This window comes from Dryobates pubescens, chromosome 7 (genome assembly GCF_014839835.1).
Source record: "Dryobates pubescens isolate bDryPub1 chromosome 7, bDryPub1.pri, whole genome shotgun sequence".
Taxonomy (NCBI): Eukaryota; Metazoa; Chordata; class Aves; order Piciformes; family Picidae; genus Dryobates; species Dryobates pubescens.
The window spans coordinates 16996687-17017728 of NC_071618.1; the positions used below are offsets into that span (position 1 = coordinate 16996687).

A 21042-nucleotide genomic window follows, 5' to 3' on the forward strand; every position below is an offset into this window, starting at 1 on the left:
TTCTCCTCACCTTGAGCCTAAACCTCCCCTGGCACAACTTGAGACTGTGTCCCCTTGTTCTGGTGCTGGTCGCCTGGGAGAAGAGACCAACCCCCTCCTGTCTACAACCACCTTTCAGGTAGTTGTAGAGGGCAATGAGGTCACCTCTGATCCTTCTCTTCTCCAGGCTAAACAATCCCAGCTCTCTCAGCCTCTCCTCATAGGGCTTGTGCTCAAGGCCTCTCCCCAGCCTTGTTGCCCTTCTCTGGACACGTTCAAGTGTTTCGATGTCCTTCTTAAACTGAGGGGCCCAGAACTGGACACAGTACTCAAGGTGCAGCCTAACCAATGCAGAGTACAGGGGCACAATGACCTCCCTGCTCCTGCTGGCCACACTATTCCTAATACAGGCCAGGATGCCATTGGCCTTCTTGGCCACCTGGGCACACTGCTGGCTCATGTTTAGGCGGGTGTCAATCAGCACCCCCAGGTCCCTCTCTGTTTGGCAGCTCTCCAGCCACTCTGACCCCAGCCTGTAGCTCTGCATGGGGTTGCCGTGGCCAAAGTGCAGCACCCGGCACTTGGACTTATTAAATGCCATCCCATTGGACTCTGCCCATCTGTCCAGTCGGTCGAGGTCCCTCTGCAGAGCCTTTCTACCCTCTAACTGACTAACATCTGTTCCCAACTTGGTGTAATCTGCAAACTTGCTGATGACTGACTCAACCCCCTCATCCAGATCATCAATGAAGATGTTAAAGAGGATGGGGCCCAGCACTGATCCCTGGGGGATGCCACTGGTGACTGGCCGCCAGCCGGATGTGGCACCATTCACCACCACTCTCTGGGCTCGGCCCTCCAGCCAGTTCCTAACCCAGCACAGAGTGTTGTGGTCCAAACCACGAGCTGACAGCTTAGCCAGCAGTTTACTGTGGGGGACGGTGTCAAAGGCCTTGCTGAAGTCCAGGTAGACTACATCCACAGGCCTCCCCACATCCACCAGATGGGTCACCTGATCATAGAAGGAGATCAGGTTGGAGAGGCAGGACCTGCCCTTCCTAAATCCATGTTGGCTTGACCTGAGCCCTTGGCCATCCTTCAGGTGCGCAGTTATTGCCGCCAGGATAATCTGCTCCATCACTTTCCCTGGCACTGAGGTCAGGCTGACTGGTCTGTAGTTTCCAGGTTCCTCCATCCGTCCCTTCTTGTGGATGGGGACCACATTGGCCAGTTTCCAGTCATCTGGGACCTCTCCAGTGAGCCAGGACTGGAGGAAAATGATGGAGAGCGGCTTGGCCAGCTCATCTGCCAGCTCTCTCAGCACCCTAGGATGGATCCCATCCGGTCCCATGGACTTATGGGTGTCCAAGTGGCTCAGCAGGTCCTGGACTAATTCCTCATGGATTTCTGGGGCATTACACTGCTCCCCGACCCTATTACCCAGCTCAGGAGGCCACTCATCCTGGACTCCTACCTTGCTGTTAAACATCGAGGCAAAGAAGGCATTCAGGACCTCAGCCTTTTCCTCATCTTCGGTCACCAGATTCCCCTCCAGGTCCAGTAAGGAGTGGAGGTTCTTCTTGCCCTTCTTTTTAGCATTGATATATTTGTAAAATTGCTTTTTATTTATCAGATTGCAAAAGATGGAGAATTAACTGTAGTGGGTTGGGAGACCAATTCTCCCAAGAAAGACTCAGACAACACAGATTGCAAAAAAATGGTGGAAAGTTGAAATGGAAAAACAATGAAAGCTTTACAGAAAACCACAAGCACTGTGACAAAGAGAGAGATATCCCAAACTACACCCAAGAACATCCCATCCCCACCTGGGGGTACACCCAACCCCGCCCAGGGCTCTTTCTTCCCCCCCAACCCAGCCATGGGCCTGGGCAGGCCCAAGGGAGGCAGCTCATGCCATTTTACCTAGGCAGCGGTGAGGGAGGACAGAGAGTGAGAGGACCCCGCACTGATGTTTTATAGGGGAGCAGGGCATTATGGGTGAAATACCTGGCTTCCTGTGACCACCCACTAGGCTGGGCTCCCTTTTGGAACATCCCAGGTGTGGCCTGTGCAGTGGCATCGGTGCTGGCTACGTCCCTGGCTATGTTAGGGTTGGACTCCAAGGGATCAACCCAAAGCATTCTGTGATTGTGGAATCATTGTATGCCCCTGCATACAGGTCATATTTTTCTTATAGCAATGGTTTCATATGAAATGTATTGTTATACTAGCCCAAATACTTTGTAGGACTGATACAGAAGAGGAAGGAAAGCATCATTATTTTGTTGTTGCAAGGATCTTTTACCTGTGAAATAAGTGGAATAAGTGTTGAAAATGCATGGAAAGACTTCTTTGCTTTTTCTTTACTGCTTCCAGTGTCAGGAGCCATTGCCAAAGGGCTCTCTTAGTCCAGCAGATTGGTCCTTCTGCTTAGTTTAGTGATGCTTAGTGATGCAGATTGATAGAATTCAAGGCAGTTCACAATCAAAATATTTAGATGCACCTCTTGAGTATTCAACTCCCCAGCCTTTGAGAATGCTAATGGGGACTGCATATTTTCATGTATAAAAAAATAATAACAAAAGCTAATAGAATCTGTGTTCATCTATCAGCTTGTTTGAGATGCTGTAGGTGTTGTCTGACAGTATTTCAAAATAATAGGGGGCTACTGTTTCTCCAAACATCATTAATGTGATTCACTATGTTCTTTAAGTGTTTTAGAATAACTTCAGGTTGGGAATTTTGTGCTTCAGTAAATGTTTGTTGGTTTTTTTTCCCCTAATGTTTCTCTTTCAACAGCTTCTATCGTTTTGTTCTGGAACCTGAATTATTTTATGGGATCAATAAGCTGCTTCCTTCTGAACCTGTGGCAAAATTCTTAGAATTGCCAGAATCACTCCTTTTGACTCTAAACATGATCACTCCTGAAAGCTGGCTGGTTGAAGCAGTAAACAGTTCTTGTGATCTTGATAATATTCATTTACAGGACGTAAGTAGTAGTTTGTAAACACTATAAAACTAGTGCTGGACTGTCTGCCTCAACAGAGAAATGGAAACCTTGTGAGGCTTGTTTTCCAGAAATGCTTTCTCTGATAATAATTTGGTCAGTATTTCTTTACTATTTTTATTTCCATCATCTTTTTTTCTCACATTCTCTCTTGCTTTACAAAATAAAAAAAGGCAGTGAAAGGAAGGGAAAAAAAAAACCCACACCACAAAACCCACCAACAAAAACACTGCACAATACAAGTAAAAGCTTTTTGTTCCCTATGTTGAGCTTTGTAATATGCATGGAAATACTCATTTTATTTTTTTGTAAGATAAAACTAAAGCAGTTAATGGATACTGTGTGCTAGCTTTGTGTTTCTCTTTATTATTACCAAAAATGTTTTTAAAACAGATTTAACCTAGGTAAATCTTGACATAAACAGCAATATATTCAGGTTTCTTAATATAGATTGAAATATATTTGACCCCTTTTTTTTGGTTCACATTTTTTTAAATCATATTTTTAATTCCTGAGCTCCAAAAATCACTAGATTTGGTTCAGTTACTAAATCTGTGCAAAGTAGCTTTGGTGGACCAAACACCATTAATGTGTATTTGGGAGGTGTGTTATGACATTACAGGCTAGGATTTACCTTACCAATGTTGAGATGCCCTCAGCTTTCGCAACAGTCATTAGATACAAGGTCCCTCCTGACAGGGATTCATCCTCTCTACCATTGATGCTTGGTTCAAATTTAGATGGAGTTCCTTCTGGATGGGCCTTTCTCTTTTCTCTTTTTTTCTTCCCCCCCCCCCCCCCCCCCCCCCTTCTCTTTTCCCCCCCCCCTTCTCTTTTCCCCCCCCCCTTCTCTTTTCCCCCCCCCTTCTCTTTTCCCCCCCCTTCTCTTTTCCCCCCCCCTTCTCTTTTCCCCCCCCTTCTCTTTTCCCCCCCCTTCTCTTTTCCCCCCCCTTCTCTTTTTCCCCCCCTTCTCTTTTCCCCCCCTTCTCTTTTTCCCCCCCCTTCTCTTTTTCCCCCCCTTCTCTTTTCCCCCCCTTCTCTTTTTCCCCCCCTTCTCTTTTTCCCCCCCTTCTCTTTTTCCCCCCCTTCTCTTTTTCCCCCCCTTCTCTTTTTCCCCCCCTTCTCTTTTTCCCCCCCTTCTCTTTTTCCCCCCCTTCTCTTTTTCCCCCCCTTCTCTTTTTCCCCCCCTTCTCTTTTACCCGCCCCTTTCTCTTTTTCACCCCCCTTCTCTTTTTCCCCCCCCTTCTCTTTTCCCCCCCCCTTCTCTTTTTCCCCCCCCTTCTCTTTTTCCCCCCCCTTCTCTTTTTCCCCCCCCTTCTCTTTTTCCCCCCCCTTCTCTTTTCCCCCCCCTTCTCTTTCCCCCCCCTTCTCTTTTCCCCCCCCTTCTCTTTTCCCCCCCCTTCTCTTTTCCCCCCCCTCTCTTTTCCTCCCCCCTTCTCTTTTCCTCCCCCCTTCTCTTTTCCTCCCCCCTTCTCTTTTCCTCCCCCCTTCTCTTTTCCTCCCCCCTTCTCTTTTCCCCCCCCCTTCTCTTTTCCTCCCCCTTCTCTTTTCCCCCCCCCTTCTCTTTCCCCCCCCCTTCTCTTTCCCCCCCCCTTCTCTTTCCCCCCCCCTTCTCTTTTCCCCCCCCCCTTCTCTTTCCCCCCCCCTTCTCTTTTCCCCCCCCCCTTCTCTTTTCCCCCCCCTTCTCTTTTCCCCCCCCCCTTCTCTTTCCCCCCCCCCTTCTCTTCCCCCCCCCCCTTCTCTTTCCCCCCCCCCTTCTCTTCCCCCCCCCCCTCTCTTCCCCCCCCCCCTTCTCCTTTTTTCTTTGACAGTTTAATTTAAGTGAAGTAAATCCCACGCATATGTCATTGTAATATGTTGCTTTTCCCACGTGGTTAAGTGACATCATTAACTGGTGAATTGTTTCTTCCACAGATAAAAGGGGCAGTTACAGCAGAATATGAACTGGAATATATTTTACTTGAAGGACATTGCTTTGATGTAACAACTGGACAACCTCCTCGAGGGTTACAGTTCACTCTGGGCACAAAGAATAATCCTGTCATGGTTGATACTATTGTGATGGCCAACCTGGTAAGGATTAAGTACAGAAATAGTCAGTAAAATTGCACATTTTCCATGAGAATTCTTTATGCACTTTTTATTCTTTAAATCCATTTCTCTGTGTTGCAAGCTTAGTAATGCTTAAAGTAACATGAATACCCTGGAGCTGAGACCATCTACAAAAGATGTTAATTTCTAGTTTGCTGAGCTTTCCTCCCTGCCTTTTCTGAGTGCCTAAATGGGGCATCTAATTGCCATAAGTAGATGGTAGGAGGTAGTTATATTCAGATGGAGATACCACCAACAAATGTGAGGTGTGAATCACGTTCAGATTATAATAATCATTTTTGTTACACAGTGATCCAGCAGAAAGAAAATTCCTAGTTTAGATGCTTCAGTTAACTGCTTGAAGACTCCGTGGGACAAATCCATACCTGAGAATTTCTCTGGTCATCCAAAATAATTATGATTGCTTTTATCAGGCTGCAGAGCAGATGATCTTGTGATTTCTGAAGCAAAAGATTTATTTTCTATGGGTTAATGAAATTTGATAGGAAGAGAGACATTTTGGTGCACAAGGGATAAAATACTTAATAAACTGTCAGTCTTTGGATTTTTACTCAACAGTAAGACAGTTCAACATGTTGGTACTTCTAAGGATTCTTCACATTACAAAGCTTTTTTGGATGTAGTCTACCTGGACTCCAGCAAGGCCTTTGACACCATCCCCAGTAGCAAACTCCTGGCCAAGCTGTCAATCTGTGGCTTGGACAGGTGCAGTCTGCACTGGGTTAGGAACTGGCTGGAGGGCCAGGCCCAGAGAGTGGTGGTGAATGGTGCCAGTTCCAACTGGCAGCCAGTCACTAGTGGTGTTCCCCAGGGATCAGTGTTGGGCCCCATCCTGTTCAGTATCTTTATTGATGCTCTGGATGAGGGGATTGAGTCCACCATTAGTAAGTTTGCAGATGACTCCAAGTCGGAGGCAGGTGTTGATCTGTTAGAGGGTAGGAGAGCTCTGCAAAGGGACCTTAGCGGGCTGGACAGATGGGCAGAGTCCAATGGCATGAGATTTAACACATCTAAGTGCCGGGTTCTGCGCTTTGGCCACAGCCCCATGCTGTGCTACAGGCTGTGCACAGAGTGGCTGGAGAGCAACCAGGCAGACCTAGGGGTACTGGTTGGCAGTAGGCTGAACATGAGCCAGCAGTGTGCCCAGGTGGCCAAGAAGGCCAATGGTATCAAGGCCTGTATCAGGAATAGTGTGGCCAGCAGGAGCAGGGAAGTCATTCTGCCCCTGTACTCAGCACTGGTTAGGCCACACCTTGAGTACTGTGCCCAGTTCTGGGCCCCTCAATTCAAGAAATATGTCAACTTGCTTGAACATGTCCAGAGAAAGGCAACAGAGCTGGTGAGGGGTCTGGATCATAAGCCCTATGAGGAGCAGTTGAGGGAGCAGGGTTTGTTTAGCCTGGAGAAGAGGAGGCTCAGGGGAGACCTTATTGCTGTCTACAACTACCTGAAGGGTGGTTGTAGCCAGGTGGGGGTTGGTCTCTAATCCTAGACAACCAGCGACAGAACAAGAAAACAGTTTCAAGCTGTTTAGGAGGAAGTTGAGGCTGGATGTTAGGGAGAAGTTCTTCACAGAAAGAGTGATTGCCCTTTGGAATGGGCTGCCCAGGGAGGTGGTGAGATCGTCCCTGTAGGTGTTTAAGAAAAGACCTGGATGAGGCACTTAGTGCCATGGTCTAGTTGATTAGTAAGGGTTGGTTGATCGGTTGGACTTGATGATCTTGGAGGTCTCTTCCAACCTGTTTGATTCTGTGATTCTTTGTCTGGCTTTCACACAGTGATTGCTGTATGCAAAGTTCCTACTGGAAAGCAGCTGTATTGACTTTTAAAGTTGTTCCAGACAAAGCTTTGTTCCACGGAAACTTTTCAGTTTGAGGTCAATTTAATAATTTTTTTTTTACTGCTCACTTACTGTTCTAGGTGGAGATTTTATGTAAAACTCAATTCAGCTAGAAATAAAAGGAGCTCTGAAAGGCATTAATGAGGACATCCAGTAAAGACGATATTTGGTTGCGTCACTGCTATATTACTTCTAGGGCTATTCTGACAGTAGATTGTTTACGAACCTTGGAGGTATCATGTGATGGATAATTGATGTTTGTATGTGGCTGGTTATGAAATGCTGACAGACCAAGCAGCTTTCTTTCCTACCTTTTTTTTTAGGGGTATTTTCAGCTGAAAGCAAATCCAGGTGCTTGGACACTGCAATTGCGTAAAGGAAGATCTGAAGAGATTTATCAGGTTTTGTCGTGAGTATTATTCTGTCTTTTGGAAACATAAGTAGAGGTGCAACACATTTTGAAAAGGTCAGACAGTTCTGAAAGAAAATAGAAATAACATGAAAAAAAAAAACACAGCAAGGACCAAACAATTATTTAAAATTTGTAAGAGGTACCTTATTTCCTGATAGGATAAGTTGCTCTTAGACAGCTCTCTGTGTTCTTGAAGGCATTTGGATATGTTAATGCATGATAAGTCTTGGGCTGCTCAGCCAGACCTGATGCTAGCAAATTCTCTTACTATGCAGCTACATGGCTACCAGGGACTTGCCCTGTCAATTCCAGCTGCGGTTAGCATTATCATGCAACTGCTTGCACCAAATTCTGTAGAAAAGTCACTTATGGTTTGGTTTATTAATATTTTGGTGTTCACAAAATACTCAAGATACAGTTCCAAGAGTATGTGCAGCAGAGCGTTGCTACTCTCCAATAGCATCTTGATTAGCTGGAGAGGAAGTGCCATGAATTTCCCTTCCTAATTATTTTCAGCCCTGAGGGTGCAGTATTATTGATGAATGGCATCTTTTTTTAACAGGACCATTATATTAATTTCAGCTGTGTAGGCTTTTTTTCTTCTATCAATTCTGATTAACTGAGATATAGAAGCACCCTTCAATTCTGTACACTGGCTGCATGTTGATTGCACCACATTTTCCTCTCTGGAGGGAGAAAGCCCTGTACATGGAAAGGAGTAACATATTCCACTAACTGGAATTTAACTGCCATCTACTTGGCTTGCAGATCTGTTATTTCCAAGGTTGATTTTCATATGAGGATCACATGCTAGCAACCATTCCATCTATTCTGTGGAAGAGTTCTCTTTTTCTCATGTTCTACGTAACAGCAGAGATCTGTAGCATATGAGGGCATCCTCTTGAAGCTTTGGATCTGATCCCTTGTAGAACAGAATTGTTTTATTGTATTTCAGCTTCAGTTCTTCCTTCTCTACTCACCCCCAACACCCCACTCTCCCTGTAATCCTGTGAGCTGAAATAGGTCTATTTCTTATAAAAGAGCTCAGGAACATGTAGTTCTGTATGATAACTCATCATCAACTATTAAAGAAAATTAAAGAACTGATTAACATCAGTTATTGTTAATATATACTAAATTTCATTGTTGGGGGGGCTGGGGGGGAATCACACAATGTCAGGGTTGGAAAGGACCTTGAGAAATAAAATCCCCACTGCCAGTGCAGGATCACTTAGAATAGGTCACACAGGATCACATCTAGGCATGTTTTGAACATCTCCAGAGAAGGACAGCCTTTTCCAGTGTTCACTCTCACAGTGAAGTTTCCTTATGTTCACATGGAACCTCCTATGCTCCAGCCTGCACCCATTGCCCCTTGTCCTACCATTGGACATCACTGAGAAGAGCCTGGCCTTGTTCTCTTGACATTTGCCCTTCACATATTTATAAACATTAGTGAGATCACTTCTCACTCTCCTCTAATCCAAGCTGAAGAGCCCCAGCTACCTCAGCCTTTCCTCATGAGGATGATGTTCCACTCCCTTCATCATCTTTGTGGCTCTGCACTGGACTCTTTGAAGCAGTTCCCTGCCCTTCTGGGTCCCTCAGTTCAAGAACTGGACACAATATTCCAGATATGGCCTTACCAGGGCAGAGTAGAGGGGAAGGAGAACCTCTCTCAAGGTACTAGCCACACCCCTTCTAGTACACCCCAGGATGCCATTGGCCTTCTTGGCTACAAGTGCACATTGCTGGCTCATTGTCATTGTGTTGTCCACCAGGACTCTCAGATCCTTTTTCCCAGAACTGCTCCAACAGATCAGACCCCAATGTATACTGGTCCTTGGGGTTCTTTCCTAGATGCAAGACTCTACACTTATCCTTGTTGTGTGTCATTAAATTTCTCCCTGCCCAACTCTCCAACCTGTCCAGGTCCCACTGAGTGGCAGCACAGCCTGCAGATGTCAGCCACTCCCAGTTCTGTCATTAGCCCCAGTAACAACCCCTGAGGGACTCTGCTAGATACAGGCCTCCAGCTAGACTCTGTAGTGTTGATGGAATACTAGATTCATTCTTGGCAAACTTTAATTTATTTCTTCCAGAAACATTCACAATCTGTTGAAAAGGCAGAAAAGCATAGTCTTTACCCTAGGAAGTTCAGTTAATCTCCACCAACTGCAGCTATGTCATTTGTCTGATTAAACATTAAATTCTTAAGATCCCTAACGTGATTTATGAATGTTATTATGGTTAATGAAAATGATGTAATGAGCTGTAGCCGAATTAAAAATGAAACAAAACCACTCTATGTTCTACATGGGATCAAAGGAAACTTAAATAATCTGCTGGGTTTTTAAGATTAGTGATTTTCCCTGGGGAGTAATAAATACAAATGAGCTTAAGTGAGCAAAGCTAAGTTAGGTAAAAGTAATACTTGATGAGGAATCTAAGCAATAGCTTGCCTTTTTAAAAAAAAAAATTAATCATTACAAGCTGTAGGCTTAAAATACAGCAGCTAAAGTATGCTTGGGAGGCTGTACTGGGATCTTTGATATTAATTCTACTGATGTCAGTGTGTTAACAGTATCAAATTCCTATCAGAACTCAAGCAGCTATTTGACAGAATGGAATTTTGCCAAGAAGCATCGTAGAATGCTCTTCATCCTCCTATCCTATCCTATCCTATCCTATCCTATCCTATCCTATCCTATCCTATCCTATCCTATCCTATCCTATCCTATCCTATCCTATCTATCATGTCCTCTCCTGTTGAACTATGATAGGAGTTTTTTCTCTTTGAGGCTCAGGCCTGTAAGTTATGATAGGAAGTTCAGAATACTGGATTTTGAAGTTACAGCATGTTCCACACCTCAATGCTTATTTACTTGTCTCATATTAACATCTATACACAGGCAACTTATTTATTTTTACTGTATGTAAATACACAGCTTTTGAAAGAAGCTTTTTTTTTTCCTCCTGAATGCTGCTTCTAACTGGGATCATTATTTCAAACTAGTCATGCTTGTAAATCCATTTGTTACCAGTGAATTGCTCTGAAAATTAGCGATGATCTTGAAGATCTCTTCTAACCTGGTCTGGTCTATTCTATTCTATTCTGGTGAAAATCACATAGTCAGCAACAGTCTGAGCCTTGCTTGTTATTGAGACTTTGATTTTGTGATGTTAGTAGGTATTGCAAGATAATACTCTGCAGAAAAAAGTATAAATAAGTAAAAGCTCTTGCTGAATATTTCCTTTTTGGAAAATGGAGGTAGATGTAATTTATTGTATTGTGGTGGTACTGTAACTGAAAGTTGTATCTCTTTTAATTCAGGCAAGGAGTTTTTTGTTTGTTTAGAGAATTTACAGGAGACTGTTTGTTGAACTCAGATGCTTTTGCTCTCCATTTGGAAAATTATATTATATTTATTTGTATTTATATGAAAAGTGTGGATATTTTGAAGCACTTTAAATCTGTGACATAAACAGTCTGTTGGAAGTGTTTTGTACAACAGCTATCTAGCAATAATGTAGCTGTTTTAAAACATTTAATAGTGCTGCTGTCAGAGTGCAAGACATCTTGCTTGGATTAAAAAATGAAGTTGTGCCCACGTTTCAGTGAGTTTACAAACTGAGTTACAGTAACAGCATTCAGTACCTTCTGGGTGAAACACAAAAGCCTTTATTGGTTTTGTTAGGGGAGTTTATAAATTGTGATCTTATAAATTGTGATCCCAGTTCTTCCAAACCCCAGGTCACATTCAAAACCTTATTCCCAATTGCTCCTTTGAAATGTGCATCTCTTACGTTAATAAAATTACAATGTGCACAGAGACAGAGAAAGGATGAAAGGTCCTGTATAAGATTCTGCACACTGATTTAAAATTAGAGAACATATGGTGGACTCAGTTTTCTTTCAGAGAGAGACCTAAAAAGTTAATATATTAGTCTATCATAAGCCATTGAGTGTGTGGTTGGGTGACTAGGAATTGAAATTAAGTACTCGGTCAGGAGAAGAAGTTACCATCACATGGTAGTAGGAAGCATAGGAAGGCATGAATAGAGAAACCAGTAAATTGGCTCTTGAGACCCATGTGAAGTGTCCATAGTGACTATCATTGTTCATACTGAAATAGGAATTCATCACACTGAGTGCTGTGCAGAGTAAAACAGTTGGCACGTGGTAAAGACGGAGGAAACAGTGAAGGATCCACAGAAGAGATTTAGGGAGGAGATGATATCAACTTTAGAGCCAAACTGAACACTTTGAGAATATTGCAAAGACTTTGGGAAATTACCTTCATTGGTTGAGCTGCAGAGCTAGCTACAGAATTCATAAAGGATTTTGAGATAACTGAGTAACAGAAAATCTTGATTGTGTACAACCTGAGGGCAAAAATGGAAACACTGTGCTAGCTGCCATGATTTCTGGCATCAGTAATTTGTTTGGCACTGCTTTTACTATTTTAGAGCTTTTTAGTGACACACTTTATTTAAAATGGAGATTCATGTCCGTTCATGTTTAGTGCTATATGTTCCTGTGGTTAAAAGAATAAAATAAATCAATCCTAAGAGACAGCAGATTACTTTAAATTGTTTTGGGTTTGTGGTTTGGTTTTTTTATTTGGTCTGCATAGCCTTAGCAAGAGGAAACTACATAATGCTATCAAAAGACAGGATTGAAGGAAAAAGGTATTGGCTATTGAGGTATAAAAAGCTATACAATTTGAGAATTATGTTTTTATACTGTATCACAGAGTGACAGCAAGATTTGTTACTCAGTGGACTGCGGTAGAGTTTTGAGATGCCTGAATGGCTTTAGACTGATGATCAGAAGGGCAGATGCTAATGTGGTGCCCTTGCACAGCTTTGACTTTAGGGGTCTGATTACTGGAGCAAATCAGTTGAAAGCCAATCTTTATTATCTCAACATTTTGCCAAAGTTTTCCCTAGATTTCGTAAAGCAGGAACTTCCTACAGTAATTAAATGCCCTCCCTTTTTTTTTTGCCACAAGAAGCACTCTGCTTGTTGGTGTTGCTCTCTCCATCTTCAGTGCTCTTCCTTCCTCATATGCATTTTGTTGAATGTAATAGTGCATGTTTTAATGAGCCAGGACTCACTTGCATGTTGTTTTTTTTCCTCCTCACAGCCATGAAGGAACAGATTCTGTAGCTGACCTGACAGATGTTATCGTGGTATTAAACAACTTCAAAAGCAAAATTATCAAAGTACAAGTATGTAAAGAGATACCTTTTTTTTGTCTGCAGTATTTCCTTATATGCAATATGACTAGAGCTTACATGGCTTAGGTTATATTTAATTGGCAGTTGAGTATTGAAATATGTAATTTAAATTTTGTATAATTAAATTGTGTGAAAATTAATGTAGCTAATTTGAGCCAATTGGGTTATACTAGTTGCATGGAATATTGTTAAAGAGCTGTTAACATAGAATTTATCTCCTCTAGCTTAGTTCCTGAGAGAAAAATCTAGGTGCCTTAAAATCCTTCTCTACTTAGTAGAATGAGTCCAAAGGACTGCTGATCCTATCTTGCATGTGTTTTAAATCCAAGGGTTTTAGACATCCACTTGTCTTCTGTGATTGGGGTGGGATTTTACATGAAGTCCAGATACCAGAGTGGAAGTTAAAATTAGCTATGTTGAATTCTACCCTGAGCTACCAAATCTGTGTAAACGCATTACTTTCCTTCTTGAAGATGTATCAAAAAGAGATAATGAAACATGATTTATATTAAGGAGAAGGAACCTCACAGTCTTCTAGGGTTTCCACTGTTTTGTAAATAACATGTTGTGTAGGTGTCCTTGGTACATTGTCTTCTCATTGTAGACATTGAGAAGGAGAGAGAAAAATGTAAACGTAAGTACAAAAGGAATTTTTAAAACCAGATCTGAGAGTCTCTTCCCTAGTCCAGTAACTGAAAGCTTCCAGAACTTGGAGGGAAAGAATAACTCTCTGGAGTGTGATAAGCCCCAGAGAAAGAGTATAAATGGTGTCATTTGGGTCGAAATAGGAAAATTATTCCGTGTAAAAGGTGATACATATTCAGATTATTACTAGAATTGAGATTCAACACATCCAAGTGCCAGGCTCTACGCATTGGCCACAACAACCCCATGCAGTGTTACAGGCTGGGGTCAGAGTGGCTGGAGAGCAGCCAGGCAGAGAAGGACCTGGGGGTACTAGTTGACAGTAGGCTGAACATGAGCCAGCAGTGTGCCCAGGCAGCCAAGAAAGCCAATGGCATCCTGGCCTGCATCAGGAACAGTGTGTCCAGCAGGAGCAGGGAGGTCATTCTCCCCCTGTTCACTGCACTAGTTAGGCCACACCTTGAGTCCTGTGTCCAGTTCTGGGCCCCTCAGTTTAGGAAAGATGTTGAGTTGCTGGAACTTGTCCAGAGGAGGACAACAAAGCTGGGGAGGAGTTTGGAGCACAAGCCCTATGAGGAGAGGCTGAGGGAGCTGGGCTTGTTTAGCCTGGAGAAGAGGAGGATCAGGGAAGACCTTATTGCAGTCTACAACTACCTGAAGGGAGGTTGCAGCCAGATGAGGGCTGGTCTCTTCTCCCAGGCAACCAGCACCAGAACAAGAGGACACAGTCTCAAGCTGCACCAGGGGAGGTTTAGGCTGGATGTTAGGAAGAAGTTCTATACAGAGAGAATGATTGCCCATTGGATTGTGCTGCCTGGGGAGGTGGTGGAGTCAGCATCACTGGAGGTGTTTAGGAGGAGACTTGCTGGTGTGTTTGGTGCCATGGTTTAGTTGATTAGATGGTGCTGGATGATGGGTTGGACACAATGATCTTGAAGGTCTCTTCTAAGTTTAATAAACCTGGTTTATTCTATTCTAGAGTGTGTAATCTCTATCATTCAGCTGAATTACCGTTCATGTCAGCAAAGACTAGATGTGGCTGCAGAAGCATTAGCTAAAAAGACACATGATTGAACGTGAGCAGAAGTTTGTGAGCATTAGCCTACAATTAGTGAAAGTAACGTAATGTTCAAACGTGAAGTGTTTTCAATGAAGGAAATTAAGGTCAGCAAACAAAAGGAATCTGGTGCTTTTATTAAGCATCTGAGTAAGATAGTGGAGATTGATTAAACTGGATGGGAGATTTTATATTCCAGTGACAGATTTGTCACTTTCTCCTTGTGAAGAGCTTACAAGAATCACAGTTTCCCTTCAGATACACTCCATGCGTGGTAGTACACCGTGCTACCCTTCTTCTGCCTTCTTGGCTGTATCACAAACTTGGGAGGGAGGTAACAAGAGATGATTCCCCACACTTTCAGTTACTGTTTGCATTAAAAAGTACAGAGGCTCTGAATATGCTGTTTGAATTACTAATCACCATTTCATTTTTCATAATTGATTATTTCTGTTATTACTACAGTAAGTTCTGTATGCAGTTTAAAAGTATGAAAACTATGAAATGACATTTACTGTTCAATGCAGTTCAGGATTTTACTGAAACTGGTGAGATGGTGATTCAGCTCTAGCCAGCAAGCACACCGGAGTTAGATATCACAACTGAAGTAGTAATCATTATCAATTAACTTCCCAAATTTCACAAATATATTTGTATTTAATAAACAGGTACAGAAGAAGCCTAATAAAATGAATGAAGAGCTCCTTACTGATGGAACAACAGGAAAAAAGGGAAATGAGGAATCAGTTACAAGGTAGTGCCTGATTTGCTTATCTTTTAACCATGCCAGGACATGTTTATCATTACTCACACCGTATAATAGTTTCATAATTGATAGTGGTACAAATGCATAAAAAGGCTCCCAAAGGGATTTATACTCCACTACCTCCCTGGGCAGCACATTCCAGTGGCAAATTACTCTTTCTGTGAAGAACTTTCTCCTCACCTCCAGCCTAAACCTCCCCTGGCACAGCTTGAGACTGTGTCCTCTTGTTCTGATGCTGGTTGCCTGGGAGAAGAGTCCAACCACCTCCTGGCTACAACCACCCTTCAGGTAGTTGTAGACAGCAATGAGGTCACCCCTGAGCCTCCTCTTCTCCAGGCTAAACAATCCCAGCTCCCTCAGCCTCTCCTTGTAGGGCTTGTGCTTGAGGCCTCTCCCCAGCCTCATTGCCCTTCTCTGGATACATTCAAGTGTCTCAATGCCCTTCTTAAATTAAGGGGCCCAGAACTGGACACAGGACTCAAGGTGTGGCCTAACCAGTGCTGAGTACAGGGGCAGAATGACTTCCCTGCTCCTGCTGGCCACACTATTTCTGATGCAGGCCAGGATGCCATTGGCCTTCTTGGCCACCTGGGCATATTGCTGGCTCATGCTCAGATGGCTGTCAACCAGCACCCCCAGGTCCCTTTCTGCCTGGCTGCTCTCCAGCCACTCCAACCCCAGCCTGTAGCACCAAAGTGCAGCACCCCCATACCATTGTAAAATTTTGGTTTCAGTTGCTCATAATTGTTATCTGTGGATGGTGTGTGGTTCAGGCTTATTTTTTTTAATTTTAATTTAATTTTTTATTAATAAGATACAAACTCATGTGACATCATTTTGAAGAATGTGATTAGTTAAATGTTTCATGTTTGCTTACAGAAATAATTTTTGTTGTTTTGGGTTTGTTTGTTGGTTGGTTTGTGGGTTTTGGTGTTTGTTTTTTTTTTGGGAGTGGTGAAGCCCTGGAATGGATTGTCCAGGGAGGTGGTTGAGGCCCCATCCCTGGAGGTGTTTAAGACCAGGCTGGATGAGGCTCTGGCCAGCTTGATCTAGTGTTAGGTGTCCCTGTCCATGGCAGGGGGGTTGTAACTAGGTGATCCTTGTGGTCCCTTCCAACTCTGACTGATACTATGATTCTATATGTTCTGTGGATCAGAACATGGGGTGTTTTACCAGTTTCAAAGACATGTTAGTTCTCCTCTTGAGAGCATTTACATCAGGTGGCCTTTGACCAATGTATTTTAGAAACAGTGCCTTGGATGCTCTGCAAGCATTCTTCTAATGCTTCTGAGATCTTTTTTACATGAAATGTCTGAAAAAAGATAATGTTCTCACATGAAAACTGAGGTGCTGGCACAAGAACTTACTGAATTCTTAATTATTTGGTTCATTATGTCAAAGAAGAATGAGCTTTGGCCTTGAATCTGGAATGCTGGTAACACAGCAAAATCATCCACTCTTTCAAAGTGGTGATAATTCCTCTGTGGGATCTTCAAGGCTGTTGTGGGCTGGGGACTTAATTTGCAATACATTGTTTACATACTGGACTTCCTGTTGTAGGAAACACTCATTTTTGCTCTTGGGAAGTCTGATTTCCAGCACAGGTTGTTTCTGCAGTATGCTACCAGGTGCATAGCTATAGAATTGCAAAAGCAAGAAACTGAAGGTAATGCCTTCTGACATCAGCAATTCAAGCTAATGACTTGGCTGTGTAAACAACTTTAATCAAAGTAATTGTACATCAGTTAGTTTTGTCTGTCCAAAAGTACCTTTAATCATTTAAGATCTACTGTTGAGGTAAAGTCTGATTCCTCTATTGTTCTGGAGAACATCTTTAGACTATAATTCAGGTAGTAAGAAACAGTGTCCATGTGAGGGATTAAAGAAGAATGGCCTTTTCATCACTATTTTCTCTGTACCCTAAAGTCTTTCTGACCCCAAACAATGGCTACAAGACTCACAAAAGGTTTTCTTCCTTCTATAGTTGCCTTGGCAATGGTTGCCAGTCACAGAGACTCTTAAGATAAAAAGCATAATGGTTCTACTTTATGTAATAAGCAGCTGACCCCAGTTAATCCTTAGCACACACATTTCATGGCAGATCTAGGAGTGGCTTCTGTTTCAGCTTTATCATCTCTCCTGATCAGGCCTCCTGTATCTCCAGTATCTGGATGTTTTATTGGGTCTCTCTCAATGATTTTGTTTAGCACAATTTATCCACAGATGATTTTACTGTTAGAATATTGACTGGGTTCAGAAAGTCTTCCAGACTACTGTACTACAGCTCTCCAAAATGTATTCCTGAAGCCACAGGTCTGGAAAATGGACTCAAGGATGCCCAAGGATGACCTCCTCTGCAGAATGACATTAGTAAAAGGATTTTTTCATCGTCTTCAGGCTTTCCAGTTATAATGGGCTGCATCAAAGGGTATATGTGCAGTGGTAAAAATCTCATCTCCCTCTAAAAGTTGCAAGGCCAGAGATCTCATGATCTTCCAGATCTAGTCCTTTTTTCATAGTGGGTTGGTTCATGAATGTGCATCAAGCTTAGAGCTTGTCTAGGCTGTTGAACTCCATCACCCAATCAAGTTTATTTGCTCTTCCCATTGATTCAAGTTTGTACCTCAGAGGCATGATTTAAAGCCTCTCATTTGTCAGTTTCTTGCTATCTAGGAACTTGTTAAATATCCTTCCTCTTTGATATTCCAGAGTGAAAAGTGTATCCTGCCAGCACACGGTTCCTTACAGGAATCCACACGTGCTCTGACATGAGATTCATGCGTGTACCATGTCGCCCAAATCCTTCTCCAGTTGACTGCTTTTCCTATGTGAACTTACAAGTTAACCCAGCCTCCTTCTGAGCAGATTGTTCAGTTAGAATGATCTCTGCCTTCTGGAAAGCTTTGCATAACTAATATCTTCAAGGTCCTTGCATTTTTTTCACACCACACGTGGTGCTGGTTATATTATAAAGAGATTAATGTTCTTTTAGTCCTAAGCGTGTCCTTCTAGTATCTTTTTGTCCTAAACTATTACTAAGTGTAAGAAACAGGGTAAAATATCAGAAAGAAGTTAGACATTTTAGGACTATGAACTGCAGTCTATTTACCCTGTGGTAACTTAGCGCTAGTCATAGGGTTGTCGTCTTTGGAGATGCCCCACCAGGCAGTCAGTGTCACTCTGCTGGTGTCCCTTTGTTCTGTGTGCGCTGCAGTCCTGATCATGTGTGACTGAGGTATTTCCTCTTACCATTGCTGAGTGAAAAGAATGTGGATTTCTCAAAAGATTATTCATACCACTTACACACTTTGCAGCTTTCTGAGAATTCAGTTTGGTGTTAGGGGAATGATACAACCTTTTTTTTAATGTGTTGGAGATTAGGGACTTGTCTCATTTGTTCTTAAAGATTGTGAGGAATACTTATTTTTATACTTTTTAAAGTATATTTTTAAAAAATATCAAAGCAGAAGAAAAATTAATAGGAGTGACTCACACAATCTAAATATATGAGGAATGACTCACCTGAAAAAAAAGATTATTGAGGGGAATCTTCAACTATATCAAGCCATGCTGTAACCAATTCAGCTAAGGCAGCCTTTGCAGTTCTGAGATTTGTGAAGCAGTGCTGTGAGGGAGACTGCACATGTGATTTAAAGCAATCCTCCTAAGATTTGGTATTCAAAGCAAGCAAAGAATGCTGTGCAGCAGAAACAGAAAACTCCTGCACAACACACCTCAAAGATACAGGGTAGCTTATAGGAAGAGTAGTTGGGTGAATTTAAGGAATAATTCATCACCTGTTTAGGAAAAACACTTGGAAAATCCCATCACTACAGACCACTGAATGTTATGAGAGTATTCTGGGAAAGGCTACTACTCCCCAGCCTTGTCTTTTGCTGTTGATTGTTGCTGCCGACAAGAAGATAGTGGGCTAGATACACGGCGTGGCCTGGTATGGTCATCTCTATGTTCGGTCAGTATTTTAGAACTTATGTTCACCCCAGCAAACAACGGGGCTATGCAGACCTTCCTTACCTTGAGAACAGGCATTGGTTCTTGAGATGTAGAATGCACATGGAGGAAATTTCAGAAATAACTTGCTGGTTTTTAAAAATAACCAATTCCCAGAGTATTTTGGCTGTGGGTAGTTCTGATTAGTGATTTGATAAAACATGGAGTTCTGTTTGACTGAAAATATTGGAGGCTGTAGTTTTGTCATTGTTTGTCTTGAGTGACTTGGGTGCAAAGTATTGCTCTCTCAAAAGATTTTGGGATCATAGGCATATACACTGGGAGTAGAATTTAAGTGTATTCAGTTAGTTGGATGAGTCTGTCTCTTCTTCCTGTTGATTCTTTATGGTCTTAATGGTTATGTGGTAGTATTTTATTTCTAGTGAATGTATATTTTTTTATGTAACAATTCTGGGTGTTCTTTTTTAGATTTTCAGAAGAAATTTCAACAGAAGAGAAGGAAAAGAAAAATGATGTTCTTAACATTTTTTCAGTTGCTTCAGGCCATTTATATGAACGCTTTTTGAGGTAAGGAAAGGGAAAAAACCAACCAATTTTGGAGGGATACTCTAAATGTTCATCCTAAAATTAAACAGCTTAGAGAGACTGACTTTTTTACCAAGGTGCAAAGAATGAATTGTCAAAACATAGAAGAGCTCTGTACAGTGAGGACAAAGTTCATGTTTGTTTGACAAAAAGGTGATTCAACATACAGAGGTTCTTTGAAAACCAAAAAATATTTTCCATGTTGTTCACGAGTGCATGAACAAACAGTGAACATAAAGGACGTTCAGCCTCTCTTTACAATCATAGAATGGTTTGGGTTGGAAAGGACCTCCCAAGGTCATCTAGTCCACCCCCACTGCAGTCAGCAGGGACATCCTCCACTAGATGAGGTTGCCCCAGAGCCCTGTGGAGCCTGGCCTCGAATATCTCCAAGAATGGGCCCTCAACTACCTCCCTGGGCAACCTGTTCCAGTGTTCCAATACCCCCACGGCAAAGAACTTCCTCCTAATGTCCAACCTAAATCTATTCTTCTCTAATTTAAAACCATTGCTCCTCATCCTATCACTTTGTAAACAGGCGCTCTCCAGCCTGCTTGTCTGCCCCCTTCAGGTACTGAATGGCCACTATTAGGTCTCCCCAGAGACTTCTCCATTCTGAACAACCCCAGCTCCCTCAGCCTGTCCTCACAGGAGAGGTATTCCAGCCCCCTGATCATTTTTGTGGCTCTCCCCTGGACCTGCTCAATCAGTTCCATGTCGTTCTTATCTTGAGGGCACCAAAGGTGGACACAGTACTCTGGGTGAGGTATTACTAGAGTAAAGTGACAGAATCACCTCTCTGTCTGCTAGGATTGCATCTTTTGATGCAGCCCAGGATGTCATTTGCCATAGCAGCAGTGACTTTGGTGGAGTTGTGCCTATTTGTTTAGTCCAAACTTTGGATACTGTAATATGCAGCTATGGCCTTACTCTTACCTCAGTGTTCACTGAGTAACGGTTGCTTTGAAGGAATTCTTACAGGATTGCCTAATCAGCTCACAGCCACCTCTGTGAGTATTTTTTTATTGACTACCCTAAAATGGGATTTCACTATTTTTCATGCCCTTTTTTTTTTTTTTTTTTTTGGGAAGTAGTATTTTGTAGGTATTGACACAGACTGAATATCTGCATTTCTTTCCTTCAACCTACAACAACCTTCACCAGGGACTTAGTATTTTAAAGGGAAAAACAAAACAAAACAATTTTGCAAAGGGAAAAACAAAACAAACATTTTGCATGTTTCTTTACCTATTTTAAAGTTTATTATTTCTTGATTTTTAAGGCAGACTTGATCTCTCTATTAAACTTTAGGAAGGACATTGAGGTACTGGAACATGCCCAGAGAAGGGCAATGAAGGGACTGGAGCACATGGTCTGTGAGGAGTGCCTGAGGGAGCTGGGGTTGGATCTGGAGAAGAGAAGA

General features: G+C 42.6%; 1 protein-coding gene across 1 annotated transcript in view; it reads left to right on the forward strand.

The window, feature by feature from the left end:
- The window catches only part of UGGT2 (UDP-glucose glycoprotein glucosyltransferase 2), a 99652-nt gene that overhangs the window by 67854 nt on the left and 10756 nt on the right, over positions 1-21042 (forward strand). Inside the window, exons 27-32 of the mRNA XM_054163005.1 lie at positions 2779-2968; positions 4901-5059; positions 7262-7347; positions 12501-12585; positions 14965-15050; positions 19503-19601. Of these exons, the coding sequence (XP_054018980.1) occupies positions 2779-2968; positions 4901-5059; positions 7262-7347; positions 12501-12585; positions 14965-15050; positions 19503-19601 (705 nt within the window). The remainder of the gene's footprint in view (positions 1-2778; positions 2969-4900; positions 5060-7261; positions 7348-12500; positions 12586-14964; positions 15051-19502; positions 19602-21042) is intronic.